At 40.0% G+C, this 20,570-nt stretch overlaps 1 protein-coding gene across 2 annotated transcripts in view; it reads left to right on the top strand.

Moving 5' to 3' along the window:
• Positions 1 to 20,570, top strand: part of SPTBN4 (spectrin beta, non-erythrocytic 4) — a 1,652,494-nt gene that overhangs the window by 297,090 nt on the left and 1,334,834 nt on the right. For both annotated transcript variants that reach the window (XM_069207217.1, XM_069207216.1), the window contains exon 15: positions 18,885 to 19,022. In XM_069207217.1, the coding sequence (XP_069063318.1) occupies positions 18,885 to 19,022 (138 nt within the window). The remainder of the gene's footprint in view (positions 1 to 18,884; positions 19,023 to 20,570) is intronic.

Here is a 20,570-nt window from a genome sequence, read left to right as displayed (position 1 = left end):
GGGACACAACAAGCTTTAAGAGTCCATTTTCCTGAAGTGCCCAGCTGACCAGAGGCAACTGGACTTGGGTTGTACTTGCTGTTGTGCTGTGCCTGATACCCTGAGAGTCTCATAGCGACCTTCCTTGTGATTCTGGTGGACTTAGAAGTGGTCACCTCTGGTTGTTTAGGGATCAGAATGAAGTGTGGAAACTTTGAACAACTTTTCCTCCACAGTTCCAGAGCCTCGCAATATCCACATCAAAATAATTAGATCAGAAGTTCCTTGGCTTCAGATGGAATTTCAGGTGTGTTCCACACAGCGATCTCCTCACCTCCAACAAATTCCCTCTCTTCATTCGGATTTAGAAGATTTTTTTTATCAACAACTGAAAAGCTCCAGAGTGTCAGCATGACCAGTCTGCTTCCAGTGTCTAAAAGATGAGACTAAAAATGAATTTGAGCCATGGTGAACAATTAGCTTTGAGAACCTTAAGAGCTAATGCAAATATAATGATCAGACAAGCCGACAAAGGAGGGAACATTGTGGTAATAAATTGTACTGATTATGACAAAGAGGTTTATATGCAATTGGAGAATGCTAACTGTTATGAGAAAATGGGATATAATCCCATGAGTCAACTGATTAGTAAGATTAACCATCGATTAAGACAATGGCATGAGCAATGCCTATTAAATGATGATCAATACATGTATTTAATGATGGATCGCCCAAAATTTCCTTGTCTATACACCCTTCCCAAGACACATAAAAAATCCCCCTTTCTCCCAGGGAGACCGATAGTGTCTGGAATAGGTGGACCCACTGAAAAAATATCACTGTTTGTGAATTTATTTTTACAGCCTTTGGTAAATAATCTCCCATCATACATTAGGGATACGAAACATATTTTGAGTCTTCTGAGTGACATACAATGTTGATGGTAACATTGGATGTGGTGGCACTATACACCAGTATAAAATATGAATTTGGCATGCAAGCATTACAGCACTTTCTACACACCAGATCATCCAGTTTGTTGGAACATACAGAAATGTTACTTGGCATGATAGAGCTGATTCTTAATCATAACTACTTTCTATTTAATAATGATTGGTTCAGGCAAAAACAGGGAGTAGCTATGGGATAAAAATGTCCCCCCTTATATGCAAACCTTTTTATGGGTTGGTTCGAACATAAATGGGTGTGGGGGATGGGAGCAGCAGAATGGCAGCCATATATCTTATATTGGGGACGGTATAGAGATGATTGTTTCATGATCTGGACAGGAAGTGTGGAGAATCTAAAGGAGTTCTGTAGGTATTTGAACAATAATAATGTTAACATCACATTTACATATCAATTCAGTTCGGTACATATGGGATTTTTGGATGCCGATTTGTATGTGGGGGGGGTAACAGAACTGAAAGCAGATTATATCGTAAACCTATATCATGCATGCTACGAGTGCACACCCCTTACATCAAATAGAGGCAATACCTTATGGGGAGATGATTAGGGCTAGACAGATTTGCAGCAAGGATATTGAGTTTCAAAAATGTATTCAAGATATGGGACATCGGTTTCTATCAAGAGGTTATCAGAAACATAACATCATTAAACCTCAACAGAGGGCAAGCAAACTACCTAGACAACGAACACTGGAATCTCGGGTGATCTCTGATCTGAACAAGGACAAGGACAAGGACAAAATAAGAATAATACTGGACTATACAGAACATTCGAACATCCTGCTCAGAATTATGAGAAAACATTGGGGTGTTCTAGCTCAAGATCCAACACTAAGAAACCACATCACTGTAGACCAATAGTGGCCTTTCGGAAGGGTAACTCTTTGAGTAACCTTCTATGTCCAAGTTATCCAATCAATCGCACTGAGGAGAACTGGTTGAGATTGCACAGTAAAGGTTTTTTTAAATGTGAGGGTAGTGGCGTCTGTAGATGGACTTGGCATGCTAAGAAAGACTTTAGTGTGGATAATGGACAAAGGTATAATATACAAACCTATATTAATTGTAACACAAGTTTTGTGATATACATCATAATATGTAAATGTAACGAAATCTATGTTGGAAGTACCATTCGCCTTTTAAAAACAAAAATTGCTGAACATTGGAGGGCCATAAGACAAAATGACGAACGTTATCCCATCTCACAACACATGGAGACATGCGCTCTTCAAAATACACATAAGGAATTTAAATTCTTTGGAATTGAACATGTTACAAAAAATCCTAGAGGTGAAAATAGGGAACTGCATCTCAGGAGAAGAGAATCTATCGGGATCATGCGCTTAAATGCAGTAGAGAAAGGACTGAATACAGATCATGAGTTGGAGTATTTTTTTGGGTGGAGATTAATAGACGTCTGATAATAATGTATATGCGGTTTGAGATGTTCGAAAACTATACAATTTATCAGTAGTGTTTTATGTGATGTGCATACACACACATGTAAATTAGAATCCCAACTCCCGATATTTAAACAGGGTATGAACTTTCTTTAAAACACTTGGACAATTTTGGCTCAAAATATATCAGTAAATAACCAATAGTGAGGGTTCTTAGAACATACAGGACAAACAGCTTTCCTTATACAATTTCCATCTTACCAGGTTCATATTCACATTTTAATATGGTGCTCTAATACTGACATATTTAGGACAAGAGTTAACGCATTCGTATACTGGGAACACATTATAGTGACTTCATCATGTCCCTTATCAGCGTCCTTAGTTTGGTCTTGATTTTATGACAGTTTCCATTTCTGATCTCGGTCTACATTAGTTGTAACAACTAGAGTTAACCATGGTATACTGGCCCACACGCGTGTGCACAGTATCAGTATTGCTTGTTACAAATTATCATACCAATAAAGTGAAATAAATCTTTTAAGATGGCGCTGGAACTCTGACATGACGGACGTACACTTTTTTCTCTAGTCCATTTTCAGTTTTGTAGCGATAGTCCATTTTCGATACTGCTGCTGTAATAGATTTAACAGGTGGAGCAAATCACAGCATGTTGGCGTACTCGTGGTCATGATGACAAATGGCGATATGGCGTACTCGCGGAGTTAGAAATATACTGAAGGGCCGGTGAGTAGGTGTCTGAGTCTAACTCTAGGTTGAGTTTGAGTTAAGATAGCTGTTTAAATGTATGTAGTATTTGATACTTTTAGGATGATTGCTTGATCAACGCGTAGGATTTTCTTACTTGGATCTTCCCAATGAAGGGCAATATAATTAGGTAAGCTGCCACAATACTGTTTATCGTACGGGTTATATGGGATAATTTCTTTCCGTTCGAAAACTCACATTTTCCTTTTGAATATAGAAGCCTCATTACCAAGTATATCTGCAACTTATGAGAGAGAATACGTTGAGGACAAAGGAAGTTCACATACAAGGTATAGGGCAACATTTCTTTCAAATTGGTCACAGGGTTATAAGGTACAGATTAGCTCTTTAACATGTGTGTGCATGCATAATATCATACTCATATCATACATATTTTTTTTCTTTCTTTTTTTTTTTTTTTTACTACTAACTAAAAATAAAAATAATAGAGTGCATTCATAACGTTATGTACTTATGGCCCGTGATTATGGTGACTCCTTTATGAAGCATGATAAGATATAAGGTTGGATTGATGAACATGGATATACAGCAGACATATATTATCACTGGTATCCACTTTTGAATGTAAGAGCATTAAATTGACGCGGTGTGACCATTTTTTTTTTCTTTAACTTTATTAATATTGAATTATGAGATTATTGTTATTTATGATTACTGTTCACAGCCTTCACAAGCCTTGAAAAAGTCGCTGGGCGATTGTCCCGGACGAAACACGTGTTGGCTAGGCTGAATGTGGAACTATTAAGGAATATCAAGTGGAATAAGGAGACTCATTATATCAATTGGATCAAAGGAAAAACGTGTGCCTGCTTTTTCTGTAATTGTGTAACAACCTTAGGCTGTTATTTAAGGGTTTTGGGTGGTTCCCTTTCAGAGCACCGTTCCATACCCACTAGTTAACTTTATAATATGTGAACATTTATTACTACTTGTACAAGACTGTGAGCGCCAAATTCCCATTAAACCACCTTCTCTTAATCACATTGCTTTCAGTGTCTAACCTGGATATTGCACTACAGCAGTTACAGTTTCAGTTTTGATCCACATAGAGAGGGTTTTCAACTAAAAAAAGTGGCAGAATCCCTTTTTGAATTAGGACGTAGACATTTTTTCAGACTTTGTCTTCCATATTTTTTAGCATGACCAATCCACCTGTATCCGTTCACTGTTCCATTGCAGCAGACCTCAAAGCGCGCTTAGGTCCCAGTCTACACACCATTGAGTATCATTGATGCTTTGTGTTTTTGGCTCTATTTTTACATAAAACGTTAAACATACATATCTCCTGGTCCTTACATTGCACTATTGGTGTTTCAGTGTCAGTTTGTTTATGACATTTTAATCTATTTTTCTACTCCAGTTTGGAATTTTTATTGCTTGGTCTTTGAACTTTATTACTGTTTGTGAAAGCCTGTCTGTTCAGCACTATAGTTACTAAGGGGTTGAGTTCAGGTTAATTTAGAGACTTTAAGGGTTTACCCTGTCAATAGTTGTGATTATTTCTTGAGGTGAATGGTGTCCACCCCAAATAATAATCCACTTTCTTATACAGCAATGTTTCATAGCCAATCAGAAGGGAGAGCAGTTCTCCCACCAACCAATAACATCAACGCATTGTGAGAACCTGAGAAAATATAATTTTTATGTTTCCATCTAGTCTAGTAGCTTGTATATGCCTTTGAAAAACATGTTCTATAAGCCAACTGCTCTGTTTGAGTTCCTTCTGAAATCCATATCTGTGGCTGTTTCTGTTCAGCAACTGTACACACTATGAGAATTCACAAATTAATTTTGGTGTATGTAAAGTAGTAAACCTGTGGTGCGCTTTTACATGCTCATACATGTCTTTCTTAATTGTCCCCAAAGCATTGAAAATGAGACTTAAATAGGAATGTCCAGATAATATTCATAAAAACATTAGTAAAGACTGTGCGTCTTTGCTCTTATACTAAAAGGGAGTTGGACGTTTCGGGGACAATTCACAAAGGGATGTAAGAGTACATAAAAGCGTACCCCTACAGTACAGATTCTTGTACACATAAATGCTTTTGTGAATCAGTGCCTTTATATTTATGGAAATCCAGTGCTTCTACTCTTCTTCCTTACTGCCAAATTTCATTGTGTTGCAGGGAGAAGAGTTGTGTGAACTGGTTGCACATTTTCAGAAATAAATAGAAAAGTACATATTTTTTCATATTTCATTCAATGTCCAGGGTGAAAACAGCCACAAGAACATTTGGCTCATCACCCCACATATTCCACAATCTCCACTGGCTACCATCAAATGCAAGGGACAGTTTCAGACACTGCTGTCTCACCTTAAAGCCACGGACTGGGCAATTCTTCTTATTCCCAGTGGACCAAGTAGCTGAAACTTTCTACCACTTGAGGTAGCAAAACTCAAAACATCTCATGTAGAAGCAGTACTTGACTGGTATTGCTCATATACCCTAGAAGTGTTTACCTTTCAACCACAGAGCTAAGCCTGTGATACTTACTTTCTGAAAACACATAAAATCTCATCTATTGTGCAACTCCCTAACCTGAAGTCTTAATGCACACCTTCCATAAACGTCTCATTGATGCACTGAATGTCGACCATTGTGATGTCTTTACTTGGTGAGGAGTCATTGTATCAGTATTTTAATACTGAACCTGAAACAACATTGTCTCCACTGTATTTACTGCCACTTCATTGTCATGTGGCATTACACTTTTAAATCTAAACATCGCTACAAATATTTACCTTGACAATACAGTGGTAGTTATATTTTTGCAGGATATATTTTTGCAGTCACTGTTGTTACATATACCCTCCTCAGTTTCTTGCAAATTGCAGCTCTTTTCCATTCATTCATAGGTTTCAAAAGCTTTTTGGTATGTGTTCAATGTAACTATGTATACGGAGTTATACAAGAAGTGCACTAATAAGTGTGGTGCAGGGGGGTTATAAAAGACTTATATAAACAGTATGAGATTTTCTTATAAGATAATCAACAGATTGATTAGTCAAACACTCATAACCTTCTTAGGCAGTACAGAATCTAAAACGAAATTGCTATGCTGTCTGTATCCCCGGGGTTTACTTTGGTCAGCAGAAAGTCCAGGCAGACCTTTCTAAAATTACTTGCACCTGCTTCTTCTGTTTTTATGCCTGAAGTGATCACAACCCTACTGTACACCAGAGAGTATCAATATTAATACACTCTAGAGCCCCATCAGAAATAATATCTGGAGCCTTCTTTTCTGCTGGCATGTTGGCATGGGAGTAAGGTAGGACAGAAATGACAGCATTAAAAAAAAACTAAGCATTTCCTCATTGTCTTCCTGACAGTTAATCATGAGAGGTGAGTCCTGCCACCAGTTAATCAAGAGAAGGGAACCCTGCCACCTACCAATAAATTATTTAGTGTGCCTAGAATTTGAAGGGATATTAGAATGTTTTGTCAATATTCTGTAGGTATATCTCACCCTCAGTACATTTCCTCTTCAATACACTGTTCTGAATTTTGTTTTGGCATTTGTGGAGACCTCCATACCTAAATAATTCTATACGCCCGATTTCCTACAAAGAGTAGGACCTACAAAATAGTATCTGGGTTTAGTTTGATACCAACAAGCTCTTGTGCCAGGTACACAGAAGGATAAAAATGTTATGTTAAAAAATGATACATATTACCCACAAGTTTTCTGAGCAACTACTTATGCAGTAGGATGTATGTCCCACAACAATATTTTCCCTCCGGCGAGAAGAATCTAAGATATAAGGGTTTCTATGCTTCCATATAGTAGTGAAAATAATTTATTATGCATCTTAATACCCATTTAAACAGAGTAATAGATCAAAATCAATTTCATGTAACCATAATACACAACTAAAGATGTTAATTAAAAATTATAAATGTACTATTTAACATACTTCCGTATAGATACTTGGTTGATATCATTCAGCTAATGATTCTACCATAACTTACCAATATATGAATTACAGTACTCTATGTCAGCATTCTCTTTGGGTCATAGGATTACTGACAATATTACCTTGAATGAAAGACCAAATTGTGTTTTTAATTGTTTCCTCCTAGCATAACCTAAAAAATACAAAACAATTTTGTTAAATTAATCAGACAGATCTGCACATTATCATGTATTTCCTAGTTATATAAAAAAATAATTGCATGAACAAAGAACACTCCTGGCTCTGTGTATCATAAACATCCGGGCACAGAAAGGGTGACACCCAGAGGTGGAACCATATTCTGTAGTGTGTAACACTTTCAAATGTACTTAGTAGGATATGCTTTACTTGGGAACAAACATCTCAAGGATTTTCCATGCACCTATATATACACCTAGTAAACAACAGCTGGTGATACCCAGGAAATTATGGGGGTCATTCTGACCCTGGCGGTCATTGACCGCCAGGTTCAACGACCGCGAGAGCACCGACAACAGGCTGGCGGTGCTCTCAAGGGCATTCTGACCGCGGCGGTTTGGCCGCGGTCAGAAAGGGAAAACCGGCGGTCTCCCGCCGGTTTTCCGCTGCCCTAAGGAATCCTCCATGGCGGCGCAGCTTGCTGCGCCGCCATGGGGATTCCGACACCCCATACCGCCATCCTGTTCCTGGCGGTTCGGCCGCCAGGAACAGGATGGCGGTATGGGGTGTCGTGGGGCCCCCGTAAGAGGGCCCCACAAAGAAGTTCACTGAAATTCGCGACGGGTGCAACTGCACCCGTCGCACCCTTCCCACTCCGCCGGCTCCATTCGGAGCCGGCTTCCTCGTGGGAAGGGGTTTCCCGCTGGGCTGGCGGGCGGCCTTCTGGCCGTCGCCCGCCAGCCCAGCGGGAAACCCAGAATCACCGCGGCGGTCTCCGGACCGCGGAGCGGTGTTCTGGAGGGGGAACTCTGGCGGGCGGCCTCCGCCGCCCGCCAGAGTTAGAATGACCCCCTATGTGTGTGCTATTAAAAGCTCCTAATTTGATAAGTAAATAAACCTCTGTAGTTAACTTTCCATTATAGCTTTCATAATTGACAATACAATGAAGGGAGAAGGAAAGGCGTATTTTGTAGGTCTTAATTGATTACTTACTGATCTTCCTGAGGGGTCAAGGAAACTGTCATTACAAATCTGCATATCTGGCAAGAGAGATAACTTTAATGTCCATTGGGTAAGTATTTGCGATTAATTTAAATTTAAATATTCTTTCATCTCACATCTGAAGCTTTTAATTGTAATGCAAGTATTGGGAACTATTGCATTGACTGTCCTTTTCAGTGCAGCAGGTAAAGTGCTATGCTCCACTTAACACACTGCCTTGTCCACAGTTACCTGTAAAATCGCTATAGTAGCATGTACCCTTTTATTACAAGGCATTGTTCCTGCTGATGTTTTAGCGAAGTAAGGAGCTGAGAATGTCAGGTGAATCTCAATGGATCCCATAGAACATCAGTCAGCATTTATATTTCTAAAGCAATCTATGGTTGTGCCTGGACCTCATATTTAAAAAAAAAAAACAGACCTAGTGGGAATGGAGCACTAAGCTCTCCTGGAGCTTTGGTAACTCTCTGGAACATTTTTTTAGATCAGCAGACAATTATGCAGAAAGAGAAAAGTACCAGAAATGTCTTCAACTGCAACTTGCCTTGGTTTCTCTTTAGAGGATGTCTCTTTGAAGGACACATCTCTACAGTACAATTTCTCTCTAAGAGTAAAAGGACCATGAGCCTTTTATATTGAGAGCTAGACTATTTTACATTCCTGTAGGTGACCATAGATGCCATCATTAGATTGGTGATTCACATATAAGTATATCTTGCTCAGGCACTGATCAGTCCCTTTCCTTTCAGTCATGGTTGTTAAGATTTTGGATCAATTAATACTTTCCCCTCAAACCCCTTCTTCTTATCCAACTACTCCTTCTTCTCCAGTACCCTTCAACTAGGGACAATTTTAATATTGTATTAGCTAAACTTGCATATACGGTCTCTCAATACACAGGCCTCCTCAGTTCTTAGTGAAGGTTGAGGTTAATTTACATTCTAGGGAATGTGCTATTCTGAACACAATAGTCTTAGGAGGATATTCCTTATGGTGGCTCTGCAAATTTCCTCCTCCTCTTATGTGACATCTAATTAACATTGTCTGCTATGGGTACTGATACAGACATTATCACAAACCAACCCACATCAATCTGAATTCTCTTTTTACTGAACAGTGTTAATTTCTCTGTTGTAGCATTTTAGTGACTGCTAACGGATATACATTGTCTGAATTGCCATAACTGGTCCAGTTTCACAGCCAGTGTTAGTGAGATAAAAACTTTCTCAAGAACCTGTGTTTACAGACGTTCCAGTCCCTTTACTCAGAATCATAGTTTGTAGTCACCAGATCCAGGCCCTCATTATGACCCTGGTGGCCTACTGACCGCCAGGGCCATGGTGGCGGTATCACCGCACCGCCACATTATGAGTGTGGCGGGTTGGCCTCTGCTAACCCGCCACATCTCTGCTCATAACGCCAGGGCAGTCGGAGCTGCTGGGCCGGACACCCACACGCACCCCTCATACACTCATTCACCAACACTGACATACACGCATTCACTCACATGCATCCATACACGCATTCACTTCAACACTCATACTCGCATTCACTACAACACTCATACTTGCATTCACCACAACACTCATACTCGCATTCACCACAACACTTATACTCGCACTCACTCCAACATTCATACACTCATACTCACATGCATACACACATGCATACACACACGCACTCACTTCTACACTCATGCACGCACTCTCTACATTCATACACGCATTCACCCACGCATACACACATACATGCACACATGCAGACAACACCCACTGACACACGCACACACAACACCCCCCACCCTCTCACCTGTCGAACGATCAACTTACCTGGTCTGGGGAGGAAGTCGTCCGGCAGGGAACAGGTGCTTCCACTGCCTGCAGCACCCCACCATCAGGACACCGCCAGGCGGTATTACTACTCGTAATGCGGCTGGCGGAGTCTTTTTGGCGGGCGGTGCCGGTGGTGGTACCGCCCCAGCGCCTCCACCCACCGGCACGACTACTGCTGGATTTCTGCAGAAAATGTGGCGGAAATCCAGCAGTACTCGTAATATGGTGGGCGGAAGGCCGCCAGCATTGGGGATCTGCTGGCACCCGTGGCTTCGGCGGTCTTGAAAAAAGACCGCCAAAATCAAAATGAGGGCCTAAGTCTTTGTACTCTGGGTGCTATCTCTTCCTCTTCGATGGGCTTCCTGACTTAGTAAATCAGACTATCAATGTATTTCTTGGAGATCTGTAAATACTTTTATTTATGCTTTAAATTATTCAAAACGATGCACAATACATCCTTATTTTGAGTTTTTCCAATTAATACAGGCCCAGGTTACTTTACCATATGCCGTTCTTTGGGTATAGATATTAAGATTCATGTCATCATTAGCAAGTTTTTATTTCCAAAGCAAAACATTTTTAACCTATGTGTAACATTTCTTTTACCTATTTGTAACAGTGTATCCTTTGCTATCTAACAATCAATGCCATGTCTCTGAACTCTTTGTAGATTGTGGGTTTGAAGAAATAAGGTTTCATAATTAGTAGTGCACAATGACCCTTCTAAATGTAGGGCATGGTCTGCCATGCAATAACCCTTCTAAATAGAGACTATGGTCCAAGATATCTAGAAGGGTTGTTGCGCACTTCTAACTATGAAACTATTAATGCTTGATAATACATTTGTGTGCTTTTAATGTGGAGCTATCCCATTAAGAGGCCAATATAAAGGCTTATCACTGATTCATCAATACTCTATGTAGACAAGTGAAGTGTAATTATTAATGTCCTGAAGAGGCGAAAAATCAAATCTTAAATTTAATCAACTCTTAAATCTGTGAAACATGCGTTGCCATTCTTTGAGTTAGAGATCTTAATTTTAAATACATTTTTGCAATGAAATTTAGGATTCTAATCTTTTTTTAAAAGGACAGAATTTTGTATGCATTCATAATTATTTTTTGGTTCCGTAAATGACTTTTAGACAGTAGCACTGGCCTCTTCTTTTACAACTGATGATTTGATATTGAGACAGTCAAAGCATTTCCCAAAACAATAAATGCCAGCGTCAAAAGTATGCAATGCAGTGTTTTAAATTCCAAGCCTTGTGGGTTGGCAGCTCTCACAGTTTCTCACTTCTCGTGAAAATTATGGAATTTTGGATTTTACTGACATGACTCTCTGCAGTTGGTCTCAGGTGCCGACATTTTTTCTAAAGCATGATCTCATTTTATTATAATTCACCTCTTAGCAGGCCTCCTGTGTAAAAATCTTGTTAGATCTTGAATGGTTTAGGTTCCTTCCTTCCTCTATCTCAGCGACCAGCTTCTGTCTGTTGTTGTCCACCCAAGAACAATTTTCTAGGTCTTCAAAGTTCTTCCTCAATGGAAGATCCATTTACCCAGGTGGGACTACAATCAGGGCTGGACTGGGGAACTAAAAACAGCCTAGTGAAAATGCTCCAATCAGCCCCGCTCCCTTTGTCTCCTTGTGCAATCTCGCTCTTTCCATCCATCCATTTTCTCTCCCTCCTTTGGTCCTCTCACTTAGCCCTTTCGGATCGCTTTCTCTCTTCCTTCTACCTCTGTCCCTCTCTTTCTGTCTCTCAAAATCTCCCAGTGCCTGCTATAGTTAGCCATGGGGAGCTGGGGAAAGTGACAGAATTAGCAAAAGCTACCCTGTGCTTTCAAAACCTACATCCAAGGGCTCCAGCCCACTGTGGAAATGCCTAGTGGAATAAAAGACCAATCTGGGCCTGACTACAATGCTCTGTAATGATGATGCAATTTATTTACATTTATTTTCATTGCTATTTACTTCACCCCCTCATCTCTCACATCTGCTTTAAATTACTCTTTGACTCTTGTCAAATCCTTTTATGTCAGTGACTAACACATTTAAAAAAATGTTAGCAAAAACAGATTATACACATGATGGACCTACAATGTTATCACCAACATCTAGGCCAAACTCTTCTGAAAGGAAGAGAAATATTGAAGAATTGCATTGTCTCTGATTTATTCCAGTGGTGTATTATTGGTAGGATCTTCAGGAACGTTTTCTCATATTCAGTAAAGTCTAGCAAGAAGGTAGTTACTTTGTTTTTCTTTTTTTAAATATCTTTATTAGCATTTAGTAATGTTTGATACATTGTAGGTACTGTAGCCACCAATTCACCAATCAATAAAATCAATGCAAGCTTTGGTGGACCAAACAATAAGAATAGTAAGTATGGCTTCCAGGTTCAGCACCAGTGTAGTAACTTACATTTCTCAAAATGATGTACATAGAAATAACTTAAGCAAGGTTCATCTTATAGCGGTTCATTGGTCTGTCTTCTTCCTGCATCAAACTGCTATGCTAAAACACACTATAAAGAGTTGTGTGGTGTAAATGTATATTTGTAATGAGACTCTGTAGTAGGAGCAGTGTAGGGGAAAAGGAGTTGCTCAAACTAGTCATTGGAAAGAGGCATCCTGTGGCGAAGGGGGATTTATAACACCTGCATAGTAGCCTATGCAAAATATAATAAGAAAGAGATAAAATAACAAACAATTATAGCAATCTAAAACTGAAGCCACTTCTAGGCGTGGGGAAAGAGGGTGCGTGGAAGACATTGCTCATTGCAGGTCTACTTCTATGCACCTCATCCACTAAGTGAGAAAGGAATCTGTATGCCCGGGGGGTGGATAATGGGTGGCAGCATTGTCACCATGTGCTGTGTTTTAGCCAAAGCAGTCAACTCTGGTCATCCTGTGGTTCCTCCCCTGTCTCTCCTCGCCCATCCTCTCCGTCTGTTCCATCACTCCGGGGTCCTCCTCTCTAATCTGCCTGGCCATCCTGCTCCAAGTCAACACCCAGTGGTGCTCCCAATTCCCCAGAATTTCCATCCATAGTTCAGCTAGGGGGTGTCTCTGAATTCCCCTACTATCTTCCCTCTAAGGGCCCTCTCCTCAGCCCTTGGCCATGTCGTAATATCCTGAACTCATACATTCAACACAGGATCCCTCTTGGACTTCTGGGCCATTGATAACTTATGTTTAGTAAGTGCTTGGGCTAATGGGAAGTTACTTTGTTAATTGCAGTTTCTTCATCATTATTCTAAAGTACGTGTGGTACAAGTGAGGATGGTAGGCTACCACATACTAGTCAGCTTATCTCCCAATTTAAACAGTGTCTGAGATTTGTCTGATGTGTTAGCTGGTTTCTCATTTCCATCAAAGGTTGACACCTATGCAGAGGCATTTCATTGGGAACAGGGACATAGGTATGCTGTGGTTCAGAATGGCTACTTAAACTAGGTATTTCCTAATGACAAAAGCACTCATGAAGTACGATGAGGTCCCCCTCAAAGCATTAATGAGCTTCAAACATTGTAGTGGATTCAGAGTTCAGAGATCATCCTATAGTGGAAAGTAGTCTCCCTTAGTACAGTGGTTCCCAATCTGTAGTCCGGGGACCCCTGGGGTCCTCAAAGCCTCCTCGGGGGTCGATGACTGCTTAGAAAATTAACTAATATTAACAGATTAATAAAGTGTATATAAAAAAATGACTAAATGTACAATACATTTTTTAAAATATACTGTAAATGTCAAGGAATTTGAAATTGCAGGTTAAAAATTAAATAAGTATTCTCAGATTGATTTGTGGGGGCAGTGCAGGTGAATGAAACAGAATATAGTATGGATGAAGTGTGAATTTAGAAAAAGTCCAACGTTCCTTTTAAAATGTTTATTTTTTTGCAAATTAAATAATGTGTTAATATTTGTGTATGTGTTTGATGGAATGCTTATTTCTGTATTTTTGTGTATTGTTTTGCGGTTCAAATCATCAACAATGTTTACACCAGATGCCTGGATTCCAGTAATGACACAGTGGGGACATCCCTGGATTCCAAACATGATTCAGTAAGGGTCCCTGGGTTCCAATAATGATAAAGTGGGGAGGACAGCAGTCAAAATGTTGGGAACCACTGCCTTAGTAGATTGCTTAGAACCACTGGAAACAGATTGAATTATGAAGAATGTTTCTTTGCTTAGTGAACTTATGTTTCCAGAGTCTGATTACCAGTTACTGGGGAAGGATGTGTGTGTTTGTGACACCACAAAACTGTCACCTGCAGACTAAGAGTCAACAACCAGGTCATGGTGAAAGTCCACTATGCTGACCATGTGCATGCTGCCTAAAGCTATTGAAACTCAGGCTAACAGAAAAACATCCTTTCTGTGACATCTCTGTGTGAATTCCAGCTAGCACAGCAGGTCTCTTCGTTGCAATTTGTTTGTCCAATCAACCCCCATATCTGATCAAGTAGATTTCAACAAACAACCTGATCCTGCAACCTCTACAGCATCCTCAGACCAGCACTACACTGCTGATGGGTAATTATATTCACTCTATTTGCTCTCATTGACACAATATTAAATAGCAGATGGGCTGCCCTCTTATTATCTGTTTTTGAGGGGTGTCAGGGCCTGTAAGAAATCACCAGTTCATCAGTCTGCTACTTCCCCCGCTCCTAAGATGTCAAACTGATTTCTACATTTGGGCTCTTTCTTCTTCGCACAGTAGCTGAGGACAGAACTTCGGTACTTAGCTATTTCTATTCCCAATATCACTACTAATGAAAATAGTGTCCAGTTCAGCTCAAGGAGGACACATGAGTTCCTGGAGAAATGAAAGAACTCCATTGTGCAGTCAACAAACTAATAGTCTGGTTGAAAGAGTGAACAGAATAGTTTTAGATTGCAAATAGTTGTCCTTCACTAATGGTAGCACATAGGACCAGCTGCTTACCACTACTGGCATGTTTCCTTTGTATCACTGAAAAGGAAGGCTGCTGCCTCCAAAATGCTTATTTGGTTAAGGGACCCTGGACTGATGCGGGCGATGGGGAACTATTATAAAAACAAAAACACTTGGTTTGAAGATTGTGAATCTAGAAGTTGTTGATTGGATTGTTGCCTACACAGACAAGTTGGTAATGAAAGGGGAGTGCAACTTTTCCAAAGCTTGGAAATCAGGTGAGAGGTGAAAACTAAATGTGGTGAAGTTAGAGAAAGGTCAAGCATGGACCACGGGCATTAACAAGTGGGAATCACAGGAAATATAATTACAATGACTAGAATGTTCTATTTATTCGGTATTGGTGTCACTACTGCACTGTTAGGTATATTAGCATTGCCTGGGTTGTATGATTTCTCGGTTATGTTAGAGGCGTGTAACTGTGCATGAGTGTGAGGTTTGTTTGCAGGGATGTGTTAAGATAATTGGTTTATTTATATAATATCTCTCTCAATAGGACTTGTGGCATTTTGTGACCACTGTTGTGCTTATTTATGTAATAACACTGTTAGCGGTAGATATTCAGAAGCTGCAGCCTGTTAAGCTGGTGCCCTGTCTGTTGCAAAGATTAAAGAAGCCTTGGAAGAACTGCGATTTTGTCAGTGGGCCCTTGGGGCTGTTCCCTTGATTTTGCCGTTTAAATAACTATGCCAGTCTTCTTGCAATTTTATAAAGTTCCAAATTTTAGGCTTGTAAGCAAATGTGCTTGCAGAACTTTCGAGCAGATCTGGCCCATCTGGTTTCCTTTAAGGAGTAAAATGTTATTTCTTCCATCGGCCGTTATGAGGGCTGCAGACACAAACTAGGGGTCTACTGACTCTGTTCTGGTCACAAATGTTGTTGTGCCATGTAGGGACAGGCTGGACATATTTCTTCCCCGCCAGGGCACAATATAGAAAGTCACATTTTGGCTACAGGGTCTTAAGAAAATGTGTTGGGCCCAAACCATGGTTCACACAACAATATGCTTATTTTTGGGTGCAGTTTTATGCTCAGGGTGTCCAAAAACACCTCCAAGGGGTTTATGAATCTAGGTTAGATCCTCAAATATCAAACAACATATTTAAAAAACAGGTAAAGGGATATTGACCAAAGACCATATCATGCCCTAGTACCTGCAGATCATGACTGCATGCTGTCATGCTCACAGGGAATTCAAGGCAAAGTGTTGGGCATGACTGATTGTCATGCCTTATAGCAATACTCGTATGGTCTGGCGAGGGCTATACCCTTTAGGTCTTCACAGTATAGTGACAGGACATTGGGAATAGCTAAAGGCCATGTCTGCGCCCAGTACTCAAAGTGCATGGATAGTGGCTATGCACTGGCCAAGCCATATGAGCACCAGGGAATTGGGTAGCAGTTACTGTTGGGAAGCATAGAGGTGCAGGATGTTGTCCGTGTCTATGCCATTTGCCAGTTGGGGGCAGGTGTAGCAGGGCCACTGCATTATTTCCTCACCCTGCTGTGTGCTTCCACTGCCAGCACTCATTGGGGGCAAGCATAGCAGCTGTAGAGTTTGTCCTAAGGTATGAGCACTCACACACATTTTATCAAGGGCCACAAATTACGTTCTCTGGTGTGACCGAGGGCCACATTGATGCCAGAGAGCACAAGGTGACATTGAAGGACATTGAAGGTGGACGTGGAGGAATATCAGCATGCATATGGTGTCACAGTGAATCATGAAGTTATTTTGAAAGTTTCATCCCTAATATCCTCTAAATTAAGGCCCTAATCTCTACAACAGTCATAGATTTGACAAAACTGTGTTGTGCTGTAGCTGAGCTGCTATCCTCAACCTCACCCTGGGGTAGGCCTTGTCTGCTCGCGATCACTACCTTGGTGAATTAAGTGCACAAAGGAAGTAACTTGATTATTGAACTAGAATGAAATAGAATCTTAAGCCTCATGATCTCCTTATGACTTTAGTCTCTTAACTGTGCTTAGAAATATGCTCTGTTAAGGGAGCAGGTGCTATAATAATCCATGACAAAGATCCCCAACAAGATTTGCAGACACAAACACCCAACCTCTATTGTCAGACATGGGACTGTAGGAAAGTTTTAGCCATTCCACTATAAGACTTGACAAATCCTAGCTTCACTACTTTACGAAAAAAAAGCTTGTTGTGAAATCTGTAGTTAAAGTGTGGACAGATTCCATAGCACCGTGGAAAATGTTGGGTGAGAGTAGTCGCTGCATCTCACTATCGTAACCACATGCACTTAGTTGTTGGATAATAATGAGCATGATAGAAACTGTGGACCAGAAGGCATGTTTTTTCATTATTGGGGGCCTCCCCTGTGACAATTTGTGCGGTCTTGGGTAATCATTTTCAGAACATATTTCTCTGCTTCTCTTATTTTTTTAACAGAGATAGAAAACACTTATATCAAACCAAAACTTTGGTGTAAGTACGTAATAAGAAAACGTGGAGGATCTTGAGGTTCTCTTGGATGCTGAAGCCCCTTAATATGCACCAAGAATTAAAGTCAAAGCATTAAGGTTTGATGTCAAATGAAGGAGAGAAATCCTCTGGCTGAACTGTAAACTGTGAAACCAGAAACATGGAAAACATGGGATCAATCCCAGCTTTCCCTCTTGACCAAATTGTGTGATCCTAGAAAATTATTTTATTTCATTCTGCCTCCTGATTAGACAGAACACTCTCTCTGGAGGCACATGAGATGAAGGAAGATGCCAGGAATTTGCAATGTCATAAATCTCAAAGGTATAAGGTATCTGAAAATAAGTGGATATTTAATGTAGGGCAGAAGGAAGCAACCCACTGTTGAGTATGTATGGAGTGGGTGAAGGTTAAGAAGAAGAAATATGTGGGTTATTCTTACATTCAGACCATATTCTTAGTGGGTTGCATAAAAATGCAATAGAAAGAGCAGTATATGAGGAGACAAAGCCATTAGTATTCTTTTGATCCTGGATAGGGGTTCTGATTGTTCTTTATGTTACACATGATTAATCCATGCGTGTTGGGTTTGACTCATGTGTAGACATCACTTACCTCTGGCAGGACTCAGGATGAACTAATTAATGAACAAATACTCTACTGAGAACTAATGACCATGTAAAGGACAGTGGTCTGTGGGAAGAGAGCCCACCAATTAAGGGTGACTTTTGTAGTGAGGGACTTATGATCCAGAGAGGTAATTTTGTAATTCCAGAATATTAGGTTTTGTGTTTTTCAGATAATCTTTACTTTTTTATATGTATGTTTTTCGCATCATTTTTGCTCACACAAAACTGGTTTGAGCAGCGGATGTCTTCGGGAAACTGTGAAACTGGACATGTGCCATGGCTGCATGCTCTGTGTGAGCTATGTTTGCCACATGACTATAGAAATTTTAAGGCCAATCCCTGAGAGCTTTGTACCCCAGGACATACCTTGTATAGACTTTTTGTGCAGACTACTGCTCAACGGAATTTGAGCAACTTCAAGTATTAAATGGCCCTTCCCTAAATTTGACACACTTTGGACTTAGACGGTGTTTGAGTGTTGACTTCCCTCAGCAGAAACATGCTAAATTTGGTTTATGAAAATGGTGGGATATTTGATGAAAGCCAAAAGGCATTATCTTCAAACAGTATACATGTGTAAAGTACACTAAAGACAAACAAATAACATAAGACATTAAGTTTATGTAAAGGGTATGGTATGCCGGTTGAATTTTTTAAGCTGTTAGGGAGCATTCAGGTTTTTCCTCCAAATAGTAACTATTCTAGCATTCAAAATGGATTGTATTATTTGGGGCATTCATGGATTAAATCTTTTGTGCTTGTGTCCATTCAGGTTTGAAAGTCTGGACCAGGAGATGAACAGCTTGATGGGACGCATCCTGGATGTGAATCAGGTTGTGCAGCAATTGGTGGATGGTGGTCATCCCAGCGCCTCTGAGGTCCGGGCTTGCCAGGACCACTTAAACAGCAGGTAAAGGAAGCTCTGGGTCAAAACATGGTCCAAACAAATGGTCTTCAAGCTAATTTTAAAATGTTATGGTGCAACACAGGGATATAATATTGTCTCCATGAATGGTCAGCTTTTGCTGTTTATTGCCAAAGTTTGTGAAAAAAGAGTACTTTAGTCTTTCAGTCCATTGTCCCATTGTCCATTGACCTTGGCCTCGCATTCAAACTACTGTTCTGTGGCTACAGTTCTATTTGGGTTAGTAAGAGCACCATACATGATCATCGGGTACATCTATTTGGATGAATCTGAAGTGTTAAGACCTAAAAAAGAAGTACAAAATGGGAAGAAAAATAGTTGAATATTGAAGGTTCTTTATAAAGATTACATTTCAGTGAATTATCATTTTGTATCTCTAGATGTTTAGTGTTAGAACTGAAAGTTGATTGTGGAACATGACAGTATTAAAGGTAAAGTGATATCAAATTTGATGACAGACAAGACAGTTGAAAAGATTATCGAACCTTTGAGTTTATTCCTCTTCAAGGAGTTATTGATATTGTGGGAAAAAGACATATGTGGCACTATAAGGCTTACGACTATGATTTTAATATTAAAGTCATCAGCCACATCTCTTTATATTAAAAAGAGAAGATGCCATCTGAGTCTAGTATTATATTAATCTTCATTTGAAATGTATAGTGATGAGTGATTTTGGAGGCAAATGAGCGAAAGGAAGAATGGAATCCTAAATCCTAGGATCCTGTTACATACCTCCGAATCTCAGCACCGTAAATCAGGATGCTGTAATCGGCAACTAAAAGTGCTGCTACCAAAGAGTATTCTGTTATATAGTGAATGACTACAGGTGTACAGAAATGTAAAGGAAAAGGTGCTGTTAAGTAATACTAGAGAGATTTTTGTATAACGTAAGGGACACCTATAGGCAAGTAGGTTTTATCATGGAATGCACCAGTCAAGGAGCAACTCTGGATCTGGTTCTAGTGAAGAATGGGGGTTTAATTGCTGAGAGGTGGATTAAAGTACAGCGATCATGAACCATGACTTGGGTACAATTTAATGCAGATGCAGACTGAAGGGGGAATTTGTGCAAGTAAAATTTAAGAAAGCGCACTTTAAAGGGAGTAACCATCTACTGGACAGGTGAGAAGATATGCTTGCTAGCCACAACATAGGTGAGAGATGGAAGATATTAATGATAAACTTTGAAGATCACACTGCATCAGTGCTGGGAGTACGTCTATATTGGACAAAAAGTATAAGGAATTTGTTACACTACATTAAGTGTAGTAGGTGATTTAAAGGGCTATAGAGCAGTGCTTATCTGATGTAGGTAATGAGGTATGGCTAAAATCACCTAAATCAAACTTACTGGCCCAAATTTCATAAAAAGTGCAAAGCACATTGCCAGCTGGTAACCTTGTAAACTGCCCGAGGCTAAGTAGCTGCCTTTTAAAGAAAGTCTGGTGGTAGGTAACAAATGCTGTCATGAAAGTAAATTCAGCCAGCGAGCCCTCTGTCATGCATCTCTGTACCCAAGTGGACCTCATT

This window comes from Pleurodeles waltl, chromosome 9 (assembly GCF_031143425.1).
Source record: "Pleurodeles waltl isolate 20211129_DDA chromosome 9, aPleWal1.hap1.20221129, whole genome shotgun sequence".
Classification (NCBI taxonomy): domain Eukaryota; kingdom Metazoa; phylum Chordata; class Amphibia; order Caudata; family Salamandridae; genus Pleurodeles; species Pleurodeles waltl.
The sequence above is the reverse complement of the archived record's forward strand: the minus strand, read 5'-3'. Positions and strand labels throughout refer to the sequence as shown.